We start from the raw sequence: 19,090 nt of genomic DNA, 5'->3' as shown, positions 1-19,090 counted from the left end.
AAGAGCCGCCTCAAGTTCGGGAAGTTCGCCTATAATATAAAGGTCAGGAACATGAGCCAAATGGGAAGGGGTTCATGTTTTAGGTACAGCAATAATAACATACCATAGCAGCGCAGGTTAGTCGATAATATGGGCAGAGCTAGGGTTCAATGTTTGGAAAGGAGGGAGAAAAAATAAAAATACGGAGGATTTAACTTGCGAATGACATGCTAGTCTATGTTGAGTTAGCTTACTGTTGCAATCAGGAAGATGAAAGAGAAGAAATATTACCAAAATGAGAAGAATGAATGAGTGACTGTTGTCTGATGTTCAACGGTTGTGGCTTTTCCAAATCCCTTTGCCACAACTGCCAAATTGCTACTGGTAAATTCGAGGTGGGGTTGTGGCACGGACATCAACCCCTGTCGCTTCTTGATTGCTTCAGTCCAGGTGTCAAGGTGGGACGGGGCGGCTGGGCGGCCAGATACATTACCTTATCCCCATCTAGGGGTTCACTGTCAACGGCACCCCGTTAGAAAATCCCATGTTCAATAGCAGCCTGCGCTATTGCTGCATGCGATTTTATCTTTGATGAACACTACTGGACCTATCAGTATTTGAGTTTAAAAAAAAGGAAAAAGAAAACCGCCTGCCAAGATTTGTTCCTCGCAAGCACGATCCCGAAAACGACGTCCGAACACAATTTGGTCCCACTGCTCTGGTAGCTGGCCAACGCTGCCCCTCTCGACATCTAGATTGGCGACCGCACAGCGACGAGCAAGATGTCGGCGGTGAACAGGATACGTGGGGCCCTTGCCGGTCCAAGAAAGGGCGAAACCTTTGAGTTGCGCGCCGGACTGGTCTCGCAATATGCGTACGAACGCAAGGAAGCCATACAAAAGACAATCATGGCCATGACGTTAGGCAAGGACGTGTCGGCGCTGTTTCCAGACGTGCTCAAGAACATCGCTACGGCGGATTTGGACCAGAAGAAGCTCGTGTATCTGTATTTGATGTAGGTCGCCCTTTTCGGTGGACAGGTCGTTTGGGAGCTGCCGTGGGAGGCATCAGTCGCAAACGGCTCTCCGAGCCTTTGGTTCGACCAGCTGCTGACTGGCTCGAATTAGGAACTATGCCAAGTCACATCCCGACCTTTGCATTTTGGCAGTCAACACGTTCGTGCAGGACTCGGAGGACCCTAATCCCCTGATCAGGGCTTTGGCGATACGGACCATGGGCTGTATCAGGGTTGACAAGATGGTGGACTACATGGAAGAGCCGCTGCGCAAGACGTTACGGGACGAGTCGCCATATGTGAGGAAAACGGCGGCCATCTGCGTTGCCAAGCTTTTCGACCTCAACCCTACCATGTGCATCGAAAACGGTTTCTTGGAGACGTTACAAGAGCTCATCGGGGATCCCAATCCCATGGTTGTGGCCAACTCAGTTCAGGCGCTCTCTGAAATTGCAGAGACGGCACCCGAGACCCGGGCGCTGGTGATCACGCCAGCAACGCTCAAGAAGCTGCTCATGGCCCTCAACGAGTGTACTGAGTGGGGGCGTGTAACGATCCTTTCTACACTTGCGGACTACCCTCCGTCGGACGTAAAGGAATCGGAGCACGTGTGCGAGAGGGTTGCGCCGCAGTTCCAACATGTCAACCCGAGTGTGGTCTTGGCAGCCGTCAAGGTGGTGTTCATACATATGAAAGTCATCAACCCTGACTCTGTTAGGCAATACCTGAAGAAAATGGCGCCTCCATTGGGTAAGCTGGCATTCTGTGTCATTGAATTGTGCATTGTTGAAAATTTACTGACGCGAGCCTCGCAGTGACCCTTGTTGCTTCTGCCCCTGAAGTTCAGTATGTCGCGCTGAGGAACATCGATCTTCTTCTGCAGGCAAAACCCGATATTCTCAGCAAAGAATTGAGGGTGTTCTTCTGCAAGTACAACGACCCACCATACGTCAAGATGCAAAAACTGGAAATCATGGTGCGGATAGCAAACGACAAGAACTTTGAGCAGCTTCTCGCAGAACTGAAGGAGTATGCGCTCGAGGTAGACATGGACTTTGTGCGGAGAGCCGTGAAAGCAATTGGACAGGTCGCCATCAAGATCGAGAGCGCCAGCGAAAAGTGTGTCAACGCATTACTGGATTTAATGGCAACCAAGGTCAACTATGTTGTCCAGGAGGTTGTTGTGGTCATCAAGGACATCCTGCGCAAATATCCTGGATATGAGGGTGTTATCCCAACTCTGTGCGAACATATCGATGAACTGGACGAGCCGAACGCTAGGGGTTCGCTGATATGGATCGTAGGCGAGTACGCGGAGAAGATCAGCAATGCGGATGAGATAATATCGACTTTTGTTGATGGTTTTATGGAGGAGTTCACACAGGTGAGTTACGCCAAAAATATGCTGTGAAAAGCTCGACGTGCTGACCATCTATAGACACAACTGCAAATTCTCACCGCCGCAGTCAAGCTCTTCTTGAAGAAGCCGAGTAATAACCAAGGTCTGGTCCAAAAGGTCTTGCAACAAGCAACAGCAGACAATGACAACCCAGATATTCGAGACCGCGCATATGTCTATTGGCGTTTGCTGTCAGGCGACTTGGATGTAGCCAAGGTGAGGATTCCTGTGGTGGAAAAGTTGAATATACATGATTACTTACAATATCTATAAATTTTGCAGAATATCATCACATCTCAAAAACCCGCCATCACAACAACAATGACTTCTCTTCCTTCGTCACTCTTGGAGCAGCTATTGACGGAGCTTTCAACTCTGGCATCAGTATACCACAAGCCACCAGAGTCATTTGTCGGCAAGGGTCGCTTCGGCGCTGATGCTATCCAGAGGGCAGCTATTCAGGAGCAGCGGCGCGATGCGGCCGAGAACCCTATCGCAGCCGCGGTTGCAGCGGCAGCGAACGGAGCTCCTCCCCAGAGCAATGTTGAAAATCTTCTAGATATCGATTTTGACGGCGCCGCGCCGGCAAGCGCGGAGGCGTCTGGAACGCCGGACCGTGTCGCGAGCCCTGGCGCGTCCGCAGCCCCGAGTGGAGGCATGGCAGACATGATGGGCCTCTTTGGGGACATGGGCGGTGGCTCATCGGCACCCGCACCCTCCACAGCCGCGCCATCTGGTGGCATGGATGACATTATGGGTGGATTTGCGGGGCTTGACATGGGTGGCTCGAGTGCGCCGCCTCCGGCAACACAGCAGCTACAAGGGCAAGGTGGTGCCGGCGCTGGAGCCAAGAAGAACGACAACGAAGACTTACTGGGTCTATTTTAAAGACAGTATTTTTGTAAAGGCGCTATCGGCAAAGCACGGCGTGAGTCTTGGTTGCAAATAGAGGAACATCAATTTAGGAGTTGAAAACCTGCGGTTTGTGGTGTAATTTGTGTTTTTGCTACAACCCTTGGCTGTAAATAAGACCCTTACCGGACTGTCCTTGCTTTTCAGCTACTCGAGGCAATGGCGATATGTGAATATCCGGTACGTTCAGCTGGCCTCTGCCTTCGGCATGTAATTATAAACTCATGATTAGTGATGTTATCTCATTGCAGGTTGGTTATATCACTGTTGGACATATAAATCACGTCGAGTTCCTGATTTTGGCATAACTGACTCTTTGCAACAATTAAATAAAACAGTACTACCGCAGGCGGAGTATCGACGCCGGTATTGCATAATTAATACAATATATAAATTATAAAAGGGGAAGAAAACTAGAAGTTTTTAATCATGGGTATCGATATTAGTTTTCACAAGCAAATAGGAGATAAGCTACACAATGTTCAGCGTCCCTTGAAAGACTTGGTCCAGCCCCCCTTTTCGTAGAGCCAAAGTGCCTCGATGGCATACGCCCTACTGCTCCGGTGACCTACTCCTTCCTCGACAGCAGCGGCCTCCTTGAGAGAATCGAGGACCCTGCCCTCGCTCACGCAACGAAAGATGCCCATGCCCATGGTGCCCTCGCCGACGCCCCACTCGCCCTTGCCGAGCCGGAACAGGATCCTCCCCAGGGTCTGGAAGGCAATGCACCGCTGCGCGGGGACGGCGCTCCGCGCAAGCCGCGCCAGCTCTCCCACGGTGTAGCCGGCGGCCTCGGGCGCCTCGCCGTGGTGGTGCAGACCCAGGGACACGGGGATCTTGCGGCTGACGCGGGGCGGCAGCAGACGGCCCTGGAAGTCGAAGCGCAGCTGCGACACGGCCAGGGATGTCTGGCCCGGGTAGTATGGCGACTCGCGGTCCGCGGGGGAGTCCTCGGTCGGCACGGGCGCCATCCATGCGAGGCGGGCTGGGTCGGCCGGAAGGTTGGGGAAGTATTTTGAGTGTAGGGTTTCGAGGAAGTTGGGATCGGCTGGATCGAGGTCGGGAGGATTCGCGGGGTGTGGGAAGTGTGTTGTGTTTGTTGCTAGTGCCTGTTCTGGTATGTCTGATAGAGGCGTGGATTCCGCATCGGGCTCATCATCCTCCACTGTCGGTGCGAAAGAGACTGTTTTTTTCTTAGGTGTAGGTGCCTTGTTTTCTGTGATTGCTCCTTTTGGATCGCCTGGGATTTCTTCCTCTGGTTTATTGCTTGGGGTAAACTTTGGCGGAGTCGGCACTTGCCCAGTGGCATCCGATTTCCCTGCCGTGGTTTCGGCCGAGTTGTCGGTAGCAAATGGATCCGGACCAGCGGGCTTCTCATCAAGATTTGCCCTGCGCAACAGCATCTGAATCAAGGAAGGATCAAGTTGCAGAATTTCATTCTGAGCTTCCGCTATGTCCTCTGCTGACATAGCCGCCAGCCGCTCCCTGTTCTCCTTGTCTATCCTCCGCCGCTCCGAATCGAAGTGCGGCCTGTCTTGATCGTTGCTTGATCCATCCCCGCCTTGGCTTCCTAATGTTAGTGAAGGCTCTGAGGTGCCATGACCAGAGCTCGGTGTTGCGCCCGACTGCTCTTGTTGTTTTTGCCTTTTAAATGCCGAAACCCTAGTCCGTTTCTTATGTTCGGGAAACCCATTAGGTTTTGGTGTTGGAAAAGCCGGAGGACGGACCTGGCTTCCTGTTTCCTTTTCACGGACATCGAGGACAGCGAGGGTCGTCTCCATCTTTGCAGAAAAAGTCTCACAAGCAGCTATAAAGTCGTGTCAGAAGGCCTTCGGCAATCACTGAAGATACTGTGTAGCTCCCGCACTATATTTCCAGGTAAGTAAGTTGTCGGAATTAGTGGCGGGCATCTTTTGCACCACCTTTATCGATAGTGGGCGATTGAGAGCTGGTAGTCACGTGGGGCTGCCCAGCTTGCTAGGTATCCACGACGTCACCTAGCGCGTCGTCGCGTCGCGGTCGGAAAAGCCATAGCGGGCACTTCACGCCACTAACGCACAGTACGAACCCTTGCTCCGCATTACACCTCCTTCGAACCTTATTGGCAAAGCTGACGTTCTTTCTTCATCTCAGTCACTTGCTTTCATTCTCAAATGATCACTTCTGAAATGATGGGCGAGGAATGTCTTGTACTCACATTTCTTAGCACTCAAGACTAAATTCACTGAAAATCGCCGAGATGGCCCCTCAAACGCGCTCCCATCGAGGGACACCCGCATCAGTCCCTGCAACTAGCTCCAGTTCCAGGACTTATTCTCATGGCCCACTTTCATCACAGCAGAAGCGGTTCCCTGCCCGACGTCGAGTTGTAAAGACGTATGGCAAGGGGAAAATGACCGCCGCCGCTCAGTCGTTGAAGCAACAGACAATGACTCAAATGGCTTTTTTGGTTTCGTCGCAGCCGGATGACCTTAAAGATGAGGAGATGGACGATGACGAGAAGTCTACACTGCTGATTCAAGACTCACACCGTTCCAGCAAGCGCAGGAAGACAACGGGTGATGTCCCCAGTTCCTCAAATTACAAAACGCAGACCCTCACTCAGCTCTACTCCACTGCTGGCAATGAAGAAGAGAAGCCCATAACGATTAGTGATTCAGAGGATGACGACGACGACGTTCTTAGCACACATAGCCCCGTCACCATCCGATCAACTCCGACCGCTTATAGGCGACGCGAGTTGGTCGGAACACCATCTGTTGCTCCTCAAACGCCAAGCAACAGAAGGAGTAGTCAAAAATCAAATCTATTGATGCTGTCGCCTAGTGTGAGGATGCTCATCAGGAATAGCAGTCCTGTCGGTCCTCGAAGATCACCCTTGAAGGACAAATCAACCAACTCTGTCATCAGGCCATCTTCGCTGGCTACTTTGAAGAAGCGAAAAAAGGAGAGGGAGATACCCGATTCTTACAGCTCGGACGCCCTGTCACCCATAGCACCAAGCGAGGCATCACCTTCCAAGAGGCGAAGCCCCTTGAAGGAGATTGATCTGCCACCGCCACCACCTCCACGCTCACAGGATTCACCCCGTCGAACCGCCGAAACATTGCGGCGAATTGGTCATATCTCCTCTACGCCTCGGCCGAATGCGACAAGCAGGGCCTCTCGACCCACAGGTGACGAGATTCCTGATTCAGAGGATGATTTGTTGAGCGTGGCTTCAACCCCGCGAAGGGGTGAGCACCTGAGTCTGGAACCAGAGACACCCATCCGGTCATCGCGTGCTCTATTCCAACGACTTATCGAAAACAAAGAAAATGCCAGCCCCGGGCCCTACCTTGGTGCTATTAATTCTACTCCTGCACCACAAAGGGGGCAGCCTGTGGAAGAAACGCCCAGGGAACCCAGGACCAGCATTGGCGCGAGCGAAGAGACAATGCGTGTTCCGAGTGGGCCCGACTCGCAATACAAAAGTCACACCGCAGACACTGTCCCTCCAGATGTTGAGATTGGTGATTCGGATTTGGATTCAAATTCAGGGCCTGACAGCCCTTGCCCCCCATCAAGACCATTACCAAGCCAGGAAAGCATGCCGAGGGTTGTACTAGGGACAAGCCCTGTCAGGCCACAATCACAAGGCTCTAGACACGGCGTGTCAAACGATTTTGTTATCGCTTCCAGTTCTGACATCTCGTCTTCTGCTACCAAGCCCAGAGCGCACCCGGCAGAAATACCAACTAGTGATGGCCCTGAAGTAACACCGCTTTCGTCGCCAGAGGACAGAAATGCAAGCTTGATATCTATGAGGGAAGACTCGAACAAATCAAAGGAACTTGACTTACCAACGCTCCCTGAAAAGATGACACCCCGCCGCCGCAGCCCGGTAAAAGCAAGGAATACCCAGAGATACACCCAAGCACACACCCAGGCCTACACCCAGATGCTGGAAAGCCAGAGAGTGCCCATGGAGATTCTTCGACAAATGGCACCGCAAACAGCACGATCAGATATAGTTGTCACAATGCACCCGTCTAAGGTGAAGGAGATCGTCGATGGCATCAGAAACCACGATTTCAGGACTGTCAAATTGCCGCGGTCAGTCCATCGTCTCTGGATCTACGTTGCTCGTCCGGTCTGTGAACTACGTTATATGGCCACTATTGGCGAACCGCATGAGCCAGGCAAGATCGACAGCAAGACAGGACTGGGAAACGCCGAGTTCAACGAAGGCAAGACCAGCGCGAAATGGGCTTACGAGCTCGAGCAGGTCTATGTGCTCAACAACCCCGTGTCATTGGACCGCATGAAGGAGAATGGCTGGACAGACAATAACGTTAGTCAACGGAACAAATACTTGCAGCCGGCGGTTGTAGGCCAGTTACTCTCGAACCTGCAATGCGCTTTGTTCGACGATGGACTTGCAGAGCCGGCAACTATATCCCAGGAAATCGACGCTCAAATACTCAGTGATATTGCCCACTCGACGCAAATGGCAGCGACTAACTCTTCAACTATCGAAGAGGAAATGGTCAAGTCGAGTCAGCAGGAGCTTCCCTCTGCCACAGTGCCTTCATCCTCACAAATAAGACGGAGTACTCGGTTAGCGATGCCGCCCCCTTCGAGTGTGAAGCGTGCGGCTTTACCCCGAAAGCCGTCTCATCAAAGTAGTCCTAGCCAGTGGGCGGCACACACAAGGGAAACGCGGAGCAAGAAGAATGTCTCCTTTTCCCAGGCAACGACTGCCAGTCAACCATCTACCCAGCTGCCAATTACTCAAGCGCAATCGCCTGAAAAGCCTGTGCCGGCCTTGGTACATTCATCGAGCAGCGCTGGTGTGCTTCCAGCCAACCATGCTGACAGTATGCCTGCTACAGTTTTAACAATGGGCAATGCAAACGGGTCTTCGTCCCAGATTTTCCCTGAGAGCTTAATGCGAGATGGGGTTCGTCAACCTGCAATGATATTAGATTCGGAAGATGAGAGTGAGGTGGACGATGAAGATTTTTTCTAGGAATATTGTAATGACGGCCCGGAATAGGCGCGTACAGCTACTTATTTGGTTATTGTTCGGGCATATGGATAAGGATAGGCGCTGTTTCAACGGTATTGCATTTGACGAATGCATGCACTTTAGCAAAAATTGATTTATTCAAACGATCGTAAAAACCTCTAACCCGACCTGGTTAAAAGCCCATGTACATAAAACTAAAGCATGATATGCGCATGCAAGCATTTTATGTACCTAGGTACCTACCTACCTACGTACAAATTGGGGTATTTGGTGCTGCAGCTCCAGATCAGATGACATAGCGCTGCTTGATAAGATGGACAATGCAGCTATTGTAAAAATCTGGCCGTAACAATGATGAAACATTTCCGTGTTAAAATACCCAGTCGAAAGATATTCGTTGATTAGACAGACGATCAGCGATATTATTACAAAGCAATTTTTCGTCAACAAAGCATACAAAGAATCAATCCATGTTAATATTAAAAGCTCTGCTACCATCAGTAACGCATGTCTAGCTGACTGCACCATCATGTGGTTTGATAAACGCCAACATAGCTCAGCCTTATAATTAGGGTGCACGGTAGTAGAGGTGGCCACAACGGTAAGTTCGGTGACCATGTTGGTCATTCATTATAATCACCAATCAGGATATACATCTGCCTGCCTGATCTTTACAATAATGTGTTACAGGACCGAAGCGGGCGCGAACGGTGATTAGACTTGCATGTCAACTTTTGGATGTTGGAAGTAAAGATGCATTACGCATTTGACTAGCGCTAATAGAATCATGGAGCAACTCGAACATGCAGCCTCTTGGCTCTTTTGTATCGTACTGTACCTAATATTTAGCGGTGGCCGGCAGATCCTTGCACAACTAGCCCCCCCCGCCTCCTGTTGATGGTGTGAACGCATTGCGGCGCACAGACCTCAGTCAACTCAGATGCGGCCGGGGTCCGGGTTTTGGAGTCGATTGAAGGTTCCTGTGCCCGATGTCAATCCAACTGGTTGCTAAACGCTACGAAAATATCATCAGGAACGAGTTTAATTTTGTAAAGAACAAATAGAGGCAACATCATTGCAGTGGCTACTTTGCTACCGTGACACACGAGCCCGACTAGTTCTCCCGACCGATCGACTCGAAGGAACCAACATCCACACGCTTCACCCGGGAGCTTGCTCCAATTCGGCTGGGCACCGAGTGACCACCTCTCCAGAGTCCCGGAACGACGCGACCTCGAAGATGCGTGGTGCTCCGTCGCCATCAACGCAGCCGCAACTAATTTGAGCAGCGCCTTGCCGCACCACCCCGACAACCCGAGCGGGTCTGTGACGGTCTATAGATGGACAACTCGCGCCCGAATGGCGCCTCCAATGGCGGCATGTCTTACGGCAGAGAGATGACGCGGGCCGCGAGGTTCGACGACGAGAAGCGCCGCCTCATCGACAGTTGTTTTATGAAAAAAGACGAAGATGGCTCCAGTAAGATGGATTCGGTCTCCTAGATTAGACTTGTTCCTGTTGCCATGTCGCAATAGTGGCTGACACTGCTTTCTTTGCTTTGCTCTCCGCAGTCATGGAGACGTACATCACGCACATCAAAATCACCGAATTCTCGACGCATCCAACCACGCCTCCACCACCACAAGCTCGAACTCCTCAAGTCGAAAAGCCTCGTGTCATTGCTGTAGCTGTCAGGAAATCTGGCAGAGTACGAATGCATAAGACAAAGGAAAACGCTAATGGGACATTCTCCATTGGCAAAACTTGGAATCTGGATGACCTGAGCGCTATTGAATCCTTCACTGCTGCCTCGACTCCCCCAGACTACAGGCAATGGGCTGGAGACGTTGGCTTCACCGTGACACTAGGCAAGCCCTACTACTGGCAAGCCCAGACTGACAAGGAAAAGAAGTTTTTCATTGCAAGTCTTATTAAGATCTATGGCAAGTATACTGCTGGAAGAATACCTGTGCTCACCGGCTTTGACCCCGCGGAGCTGGAACAGGTCGTGGGGAGCGCCCAGCGCCGGCCAGGCCAGCCTCAGTTGCAGCAATTCTCGCCTCAGCCGACGACTACAGCGGCCTCGCCCATGCCCAATCGCTCGCCCGCTCCAGAACGCCCCGAACGAACGCAGCCGCAGGACCGGCAGCCATATGCAAGCCGATCCGCCTTCCCAGATCGTGGGCCTGCACAAGAGCAAGCTTCGCCACAAAGTGCCATGTCCACTGCACCAAGCAGTTATGGCAGGGAACGACCCGACTACAGTCGTCCACCCCCACGAGGGCCACTGCGACAAGATGGGGCATCATCCCCTTCCGCAAGTATAAACTCTTCCAGGTCGGCCAACCAGGATGCTCTACGACGACTTGCAGGTGGAAACATTAGCCAGGATTCGGTCGCGGGGAGGAGTGATGACGGCAGCATCTCCACGACCAGGTCACGCGAAAGACCTATGAACGGAGCTACCTCCGCTGCAGCTGCGTCTGATCAGTCTCCTCGTGACGAGCGGCCTCCTCCGGAGAGGAGGCGTCCGCCCGTGGAAACGTCTCGACAGCCGGTGCTTTCTCAGGGCATGACCGACGAGAGCTTGATGCCGGCACCCTTGATGCGTCGTGACAGGGAGCCGACAGTTCCACCCAGGAGCGTCGCGCGGAAACCTTCAGTTGCTTCGCGTTCCGAAACAAGTTCGTTGTACGACAGGTCTGCGCCCGCACAAGAGCAAAGCAGACTTGAAGCGATGCCGAGAAGCCCTGCGGCACCTTCCAGCCCCTTTTCGAAACCCCCAGAACCGAAACCCGTCGTTGAGACACCACCACCCCCGCCTGAAGAACCGTCACCCATCTCGCCCGAGACGCCTACTGACTCGCCGGTGTCTCCAGAGGAGGAGACACGGCCTGGTCTCGGTCCGATGATAAAGAAGAAGATGTCAAAGGGAGAGATCAAAGGGATGTTCTTCAAGGCTGCCTCGGCTGGTGGAGCCTTCCGACCGCGTCCTGGAGGAGCTGGTGAGAGGTTGCGCCTGGCAGCGACTAAGGCCATGGCAGCTGAAGGTCCAGATGGTATCACTGGTGTTGTACCAGCGCCCCCGAAGCCTGCCCCGGCGCCGGTCGAGAAGGAAAAGGAAGCAGAGAAGCCAGCAGCAGCTTCATCTGTGGAGGCATCGCCCATCAACGAGATTCCTGCAGTCACAGTCACGGCATCTCAGTCAACTCAGTCAACCACCCTTGTGGCTGGTGGTGAGGCAAAGGCGCCAGAGGATCCCAAAGAGCAGAGTGAAGAAGCAAAAAATCAATCCAGTCGATCTATTGTTGTCAGCAATGACATCAAATACCTTACCAGCCTGGGAGTCGATCCTGCGCTGTTGGATAATAGGAGTGTTGAGTTTAGTAAATGGCTCGACCATTTCAACTGGGTGCCAGGCGATCAGATGCGGTCCAAGAACTTTGACGAGTTACGGATCGACATTGATCGCGAGCTAAACAAGGCTCAGGCTGGCGGGTGGCTAGCTCGCTTCAAGGAGGAAGATGACAGAGTCGAGGGCATCAAGAAGGGCATTGACCTGTCGATACAAGAATGCGAAGAGCTGGATAATCTTCTGACCTTGTACAGTGTTGAGTTATCAGTAAGTTGACAGCCATCTTCGTCGTTGTGCTTGGTCAAAGACTAACAGTGGAATACTCAGACTCTATCGGATGACATTGCCTATATTGAAGCACAAGGTCAGGGTCTGCAGGTGCAGGCGGCGAACCAAAAGTTGCTCAAAAAGGAACTTGAATCCCTCCTCGACACTTGTGCAATCACGACTGATGACCTCGAGGCGCTCAAGAATACACCTCTCGAGGACCCAGACGGTCTTCACGACATTGAGACTGCCTTGGTCACGCTCTTCAAAGCAATGATCAAGATCGATCCATCACTTGGCAACCCTGACACCAAGAAATCCGAGGACGATGGCGCCGATACTGCCATGGGTCTCGACAGCGACTATGGGAAGATGCGTATTGTCCAAGAAAAGAAAGAGATGTACATGGCCGAAAGCAAGGCATTCATGCGGCGTCTACTTCTGTTCACAGGCGATCGATTCAAGGAAGCTTTCGACCAGACCAGGAGAGCAGTGGAAGGACCCATGTCCAAAAAGGCAGATCCCCGTAACCACGAAGTTGGGAGAGATATGCTGTGGATGTACAGTCCTTTGATGCTCTACGCAAGGGATGTGGACCTCCCTACCTGGGATAGGATCATTCACATCTACCAGGAGACGAGTCTGCCTGTTTACAAGGATGAATTCAAGGATGCTCTCGACCGCTGGAAGATCAACTCAAAGTCAGTTGGGGACGATGCTGACCTGCTCTTTACATCCATACAAAATGAGAAGCAACAAGAGGGTATCGCTAGCGCAGCGAGGAAGTTGACTGTGAAGCGGAGTGGAACGTTGGCTAGAACGTTCCGCGGTGAAAGCAAAACAAGTCTTGTCGAGAAGCCTACTAATACGCATGGTCAGCCATGGGAGGCCTTCTCGGGTGCCATGGATGATCTCATGCCACTGGTGGAAATGGAGCAAAACTTCATGATTGACTTCTTCCACGCCACTACACTGGAGCATCTTGACTTTCCTGATGCGGTGGCAGGATTCCGACCACGAGAGCGACGAGGGGGCGATCTCAAACGCCACAGGATGAAGGAGCCCGATCGTGAATTGGCTAGGCGCATCACGCGGGCAATGGAAACCACATTTGGCTTTTTGGAGGTCGAGGTCCAAAGGTTCATCGACTGGGTCCTGGCCAGCAATCCCATGTACGGAACTGTCTTTGTGCCCCTATTCTTTCGAAACTGCAATACTGACCTAAATGTTTCATAAACAGTCAAGGAATTGGTGTTCTAGCAACTCTCGAAAAGAAAGCCAGTGAACTTGGAACTTCAAACCAAGATTTCCTGATGAGCGTGCTGCAAAAATTGCAGGGTGTCCTCGAAGGTCGTTTCAAGCGATTCGTCGACGAACAAATTCGCGCCATTGAAGAGACCAAGGTAAAGGTCAAGAAGCGAAAGGGAGTGGCACCGTTTATCCGCATTTTCCCCAACTTCAGCACGGCGGTGGAAAACATGATGGCCGACGTCGACAGCGAGCAGAACGTGCGCAAGTTGGTCGATCGTGAGTACGAGCGCATAATTAGAAGCATGTTCGACTCTGTGAAGATGATTGCGCGCGACAACCCGTCAGTGTCGGCAGCGGCCAACAGCTCACTTCCGGATCCTGAGGACAAGGAAGCACTCAACTATCACATCCTGATGATTGAAAACATGAACTACTTCCTCGATGAGCTCAGCAAGTCTCACGGGCAGAGTTCGAGCGGCACACAAGAACCTGAAGTATTACAGCAGTGGAAGGAGAAAGCAAGCTCTGACTTGGCGGAGCACATGTCAATGTATCTGAACGCAGTTATGCGGAGACCTTTGGGCAAACTATTGGAGCATCTCGAGAACGTCGAGGCACAGCTGGCGAGCGGAAAGACGGCTAGCGCGGTGGCGGCACAGCCCAGCAACAGCAAGGCCATCTTTAACAAGGTGCTTGGAAATTATGACGCCAAAGAAGTGCGAAAGGGACTCGAGGCGTTACGAAAGCGCGTCGAGAAACACTTTGGTGACTCGGATGAAGGCAGCGGGGGCGCCGGGCCAGGCTACTCTCAGCAGCATGAACATACTCAGGGGCTGGTCAACAGGGTGCTGCGCGAGTGTGAACGATTCTACACTGATGTGGGATCACGTATCGAGAATATCACGACGAACGTATACGGAGGGGATGTTTTGTTTGAGTGGCCGAGGGCGGAGGTTAAAGCTGCATTTTCGAACCTTGGGAGAGGGTGAGGGGGACGTTCTCTGATAGGGTGAAGGATAATGAAGGGCTAGGCGAGTGAATATACTTGCACAGTGACTGACAATGTTCCTCTCTCACCTGTACCAAAGTAAAATGAGACGCCAAGTGGTCTCGGTGTCGTGTTACGAAGCTGGTGCCCGGGTGATAATTTATGATGGATAATGTCGGCCAATCATATATCATTTTTATTCACCCGTGCGCATGTATATCGCGACTACCATGTGGTTTAAATACTTCTAATCTACCTCCATAATAAATTGTTAGAGATATCGGTGTGGATCTCTTTATTCCTTATAGAGGGTACAATAATTTAAGGATTATTAAATCTAGTATATAATATTTTTGATGCTAATGAGGCACAAGTATTAGATTCTGTCATTTGAATATTAGATACAACAAACTCCAGAGCAATAGAACACCTGATTGATTACTTTAAAGATACAATGAAAGGTGCAAAGATTGCTAAATCTGCACTAGGTCCACTATGACTTTGCACTCCTGATAGTGGAGGGTAACAAATGCGTTGATAACTTGATTTGGGCGCGGAGCGAGCGCGTAGCGATAAATTAATGTTATACTTGATAAATTTCCTGTATTGTTCGTACTATACCATCAACCTTCGGTCTAATTCTTTATTTCTAATTTTTTATTTCTAATAATTGCTTTCTTAGTTCTTCTTTTTTATTTGGTTATTTTTATTAATGTCCGCCCTTAGCTTCGCAGAAGCCAGAAGCCAGCCTGTACAAAAAACATCTGTGAGGCAAGCTCACTTTAGATAATTAGGTTTGCCTGAAGTTTATATCTTAATTGTACCAGCTTTGGGTATATTTAGTAAAACTATTTCTGCTAAGTCAAATAAATGTATATTAAGTTGTAGATCTAACCCTTGACGAATGTTCGACCGATCTTCCTTGAAAGATTTTACTTTGTTCTTTATTTGTAACAAAAAACTCGTGTTTCTCTGTACTTTGGTTTATTTAAATGAATGGCTAGTTACTTGGTTGTGATATTTTAGAATCAGGCTTTAGCAATGTTCTTACCTAGGAAGGTATAGCAAGGTATAGGAGGTAGGCGTCAAAGGTGCGCCCTTCTCAGTTCCCAGAAGGGAAGGTCAAGAAAACTTGGCCTCGAAAGCTCGAACGATGTTGCCTGGGGAAATTCGCCTCCGAGTCAGACCACCGAATCGGCTTTCGTCGGACATGATTTGCGGCCCCGCTAAAAACGGTCTTACTTCCACGGAAGGTGCCGACCTCCGCGACCCCTCGTGACATTGAATGTAATGTTTTTCCCGATAAGGGGGTTGAGCTAGGTCATCTGACACTTGGTGCGTGATCTTGTCATTTTGTCCACCTTTGTGTTTTTTTTTCTGTATCTTTTGTTGTCGTGGATTTTTGAATTTTCTTCTTCTTTTAGTTTGTTGGTTTAGTGTTCTTGCCTGTTGGTTTACGACTTGTTTCTGCTTTCCCCGCATTCTCGTTTTTTACTTTCTACGCCAGACAACCAATTAGAAAAGAAACCAAAGACAAAAAAAGCAAGAGACCAACAAAAAAATAAACAGCTAACACAAAAATAACAATCATGGATCTCCCAGTCATCGACCTCGACGTCTTCCTCCGCGAACCACGTGACTCGCAAGCGGTTCGCGACGAGTGTGACAAGGCGGCGGCGGCGCTCGTGACTTACGGAGCGTTGGTTCTCCACGACTCGCGGGTGTCGGAGCAGGCCAACGACACTTTCCTGGACCTGCTGGAGGACTACTTTGCGCAGCCCGAGGAGGCGCTCCGTAGCGACGAGCGGCCCGAGCTGGGCTACCAGGTCGGCGTGACGCTCGAGAACACCGAGAAGCCAAAGTGCGCCGTCGACGAGCCCTGCCTCAAGGTCATTGAGCGCCTGCAGCCCGAGGAGCGGCCGCTCGACATATCGGCGCACGACCCGGATCCAAAGTGTCGCTTCTTCTGGCGCATGGTCGAGCTGCCGCCGTACGAGACCGAATTCCCCGCCCTCAACGCTGCCAACGTCACGCCCGAGGCCCCGCACATCCGCGAGAGATGGGCCCCGACTATGGATCAGTGGGGTGGTCTGATGAAGAATGCGTGAGTTTGGAATCGTTTTTTTTCTTTCTTCCCTTCTCTTCCTTTTCCCCTGTCATTGTTCTTGCTTGCTGACAAATCTGGTTCCTGACCAGTGTATCTGAGCTTGCCGAGATGGCCGCGATCGGTCTTGGACTGCCGAGTGGAACTTTCAAGGACGCGGGGCGTTACGGGTAAGTTTGTCTTCGTTGTGTGGTGTGCCACGTCCAGTAATTTGGTTGAGATGGGTCTCCGGAGCTTGCCGTAAAAGGGGTCGCTAAATTTAGGCCGTGGCTTCGCTAACACTTCTCCCCAGCCCACATCTCTTGGCGCCTACAGCTTCTGATTTGATGAAGTATGCCAAGGAGGATACGATCCTGGCTGGGTTTCACACCGATCTGAATTTTCTTACGATACACGGTCGCTCTCGCTATCCGGGTCTACACATCTGGGCCCGCAACACTGGAAAGAAGATTGCCGTGAAGATCCCTCCCGGGAACCATCTTCTCGTACAGGCTGGCAAGCAGTTTGAGCACCTCACCGGCGGTCTAATCAAGGCTGGATTCCACGAGGTTGTTGTCAACAAGGCGACGATGGACGTGGTCGAGAGGAGGAAGCGGGAGAACCCCGACAGGCCGCTGATCCGAATCTCATCCACGCTGTTCTGGCATCTGTCGTCGGACTTTGACCTTGTGCCAATCCCGCAGCTGGCCGAAAAGGCAAAGGCAGTTCGTGCCGAGCAGTTCAACCTAGGGAGAGATGAGGGCGAGGAAGTCGAGTACCCGCCCATGAAGGTTGGCAAGCAGGTCGAGAAGTAAGTGGTCTTTTTCTTTTTCTTTTTTTTCTTTTTTCTACTTTTTTTTCTTTGGGTTACTGCCTTCCCAAACCTAACTTCGCTAACATGCGTTCCCACCGGCGTTAGCGAGCTGAAGCACATTGCTTTGATGGCATAGCGAGTCGAGATGACTGCGGATGGCATCGAGTCATTTGCAAAGAGGCTAAGACACAAAAAGGTGAAGAAATTGAGGCCAGCCGATAATAGTGGATATATGATCTCCTAGGCGAACACGCTTCTCTCGACTGTTTCTCTTTCTTACCTAATCGGGGTGTAATACAACTGCCCCTGTTGGACACCCTGTTGGACACCCTGATGCACACCCTTATGGACTCGAAATCTCTAGATCATGCATCTAGACGATTTCAAGCGGACTTTGGCGTTGGACAAGTTAGTAGGTGGGCTCATAGTTAATAGGTGGGTTTTTCATAGCATTGTCAACATGTATCTTTTTTTAGGCGTGAATCTAGACCTAGAACCAGATATATGAGCTGGTCTGTTCGTTCGCTTGTTGGGAGGGACGTCTTGTCTTTTTTCTTTACTTGCTGGGTCCGGGGGCGGAGTAGCGGGAAATTACCAAAAAAGTTAATGGGTTCCGGGAATCTAGACCGCCGGCAAGTACGAGATGATTTTTTTTTTTTCTTTCGTCTCTGAGGAGCCGCCTACCTCTTTTCATCTATGGTCAGGCTTAGCGATAGGGGTGCCAAGATGTTGAACTTCATTTGAAACATTGAGGCTCCGCCCGGCCTGCAGCCCTACGTAGCATTTACGCAGTGTCCCCGTGGCAGGCACAGCCATGTTAACCAGCAAGCTGACTCGTGAGGAGAACCATAGGGGTCTTAGGGGAGCCAATCGGGATGAGAAGCAGCACCCAAAATGTTCAAAAAGGATCGTATGATCTACGCTCGGTTGTCCGGCAGGCCCAAAACCGGGGGGCTCTTTTTTGACTTGCGAATGGGATATTACATAACTCGGATGGGGCCGTCAGCTCATTTTAGAGTGGTATGCCTTATTTTCTCCTGTTTGTTAGATACCCGGCAACATGGGAAACATAATCCCCCTTTCTTCATGAAATCTTATTCATGCGAGCTGTACGGTCAGTCAGGGATCATAAAAAAGAAAGGCTAGGATGCGAAGTGGATCCCCTGGTAAACATCAAGTAGGAAAATTTACTATGCCAGGTACTTTCAATACCCTTTCAGCACAGGGGATATGGTAGGTGGTATATAGCGAAAAAATATGTACATCTCCTCCGTGGCGTTACGGATATTTACTGTCCGCGGCTAACCATTCGCCACTACTCTGTCTTCTTTATTATCCTGGCCGACTGTACTCCGTACATGGTTGTATGGTTCAGTAGCAGTAAATAGCAAACATACCCTGTTCGCCGCAAGCTTGTGAGGTGATGCTCCACACACTACAACTTGGCAACGCCCAAGCACCTACTGTATCGCCGGCAGTTAGTTAGCTAAGTCCCAACAAGTGAAAGAATGCGGTTTACGGTGAACTTTGTTTTCTCTTGTTGTTTCGCTAAGGGGGACAAGAAAAAAAAACGGTACCTGCCTTACCAGACTGCAGGGGGAGTAAGACCAAAGCGGTGTAGGCGAGATCCCCTGAAACCAATAAGCGCGCTGAGCGATGGGCTGGGTAGGACGTTGTGGATGGACGGCGTGGGTATTCAGGAGTGAGCAAAGCAAATAAGCAGTACTCCATGGTGAAGTAAAGTGAGTCTTGGGGATTTATAAAAGTAGACAGCCTCTCCGCCGTTGAGATGGATTTTGTTCCTCTCTTTCTCCTCACCGGCCTCCGCCATTCCTCTCACTGCAGCTTCGTTTTCCTTTTCCTATCTTTTTCCTTTCTATTTTCCTTATTTCCTATTTGTCGCTCTATCTTGAGCTTCCATTCTCTGGAGAAACCGGCCTTTTTTACATCTTGCCTTTTTTCTTTTTTTAAGAACTGTTCACTTTATACCAAATTCGTTTCTCATATCTCTTGTCT

The 19,090-nt window shown here is 50.8% G+C and overlaps 5 protein-coding genes across 5 annotated transcripts; 4 read left to right on the top strand and 1 right to left on the bottom strand.

Moving 5' to 3' along the window:
* The first annotated feature begins 484 nt into the window (after positions 1–484).
* On the top strand, positions 485–3,526 carry PgNI_00738 (uncharacterized protein). The gene is made up of 5 exons (XM_031120815.1): positions 485–994; positions 1,107–1,744; positions 1,810–2,378; positions 2,433–2,609; positions 2,676–3,526. The coding sequence occupies exons 1-5, from the start codon at positions 762–764 to the stop codon at positions 3,279–3,281; spliced, it is 2,223 nt and encodes a 740-aa protein (XP_030986231.1). The 5' UTR covers positions 485–761; the 3' UTR covers positions 3,282–3,526.
* A 261-nt stretch (positions 3,527–3,787) lies between these two features.
* On the bottom strand, positions 3,788–5,086 carry PgNI_00737 (uncharacterized protein; the record flags this gene model as incomplete). Its single annotated transcript, XM_031120814.1, has 1 exon — positions 3,788–5,086. One exon carries the CDS (start codon positions 5,084–5,086, stop codon positions 3,788–3,790), a length of 1,299 nt encoding a protein of 432 aa, XP_030986234.1.
* A 458-nt stretch (positions 5,087–5,544) lies between these two features.
* Positions 5,545–8,316, top strand: PgNI_00736 (uncharacterized protein; the record flags this gene model as incomplete). Its single annotated transcript, XM_031120813.1, has 1 exon — positions 5,545–8,316. One exon carries the CDS (start codon positions 5,545–5,547, stop codon positions 8,314–8,316), a length of 2,772 nt encoding a protein of 923 aa, XP_030986235.1.
* Positions 8,317–9,300: 984 nt separating this feature from the next.
* Positions 9,301–14,357, top strand: PgNI_00735 (uncharacterized protein). Its single transcript, XM_031120812.1, has 4 exons — positions 9,301–9,795; positions 9,888–11,938; positions 11,999–13,110; positions 13,179–14,357. Exons 1-4 carry the CDS (start codon positions 9,657–9,659, stop codon positions 14,176–14,178), a joined length of 4,302 nt encoding a protein of 1,433 aa, XP_030986232.1. The 5' UTR covers positions 9,301–9,656; the 3' UTR covers positions 14,179–14,357.
* A 1,201-nt stretch (positions 14,358–15,558) lies between these two features.
* Positions 15,559–17,908, top strand: PgNI_00734 (uncharacterized protein). The gene is made up of 4 exons (XM_031120811.1): positions 15,559–16,281; positions 16,374–16,451; positions 16,574–17,071; positions 17,180–17,908. Exons 1-4 carry the CDS (start codon positions 15,767–15,769, stop codon positions 17,208–17,210), a joined length of 1,122 nt encoding a protein of 373 aa, XP_030986233.1. The 5' UTR covers positions 15,559–15,766; the 3' UTR covers positions 17,211–17,908.
* The last annotated feature ends 1,182 nt before the right edge of the window (positions 17,909–19,090 follow it).

This window comes from Pyricularia grisea, assembly GCF_004355905.1.
Source record: "Pyricularia grisea strain NI907 chromosome Unknown Pyricularia_grisea_NI907_Scaffold_1, whole genome shotgun sequence".
Lineage (NCBI taxonomy): Eukaryota > Fungi > Ascomycota > Sordariomycetes > Magnaporthales > Pyriculariaceae > Pyricularia > Pyricularia grisea.
Note: the sequence above shows the minus strand (reverse complement) of the source record. Positions and strands in the feature narration are given on the sequence as shown.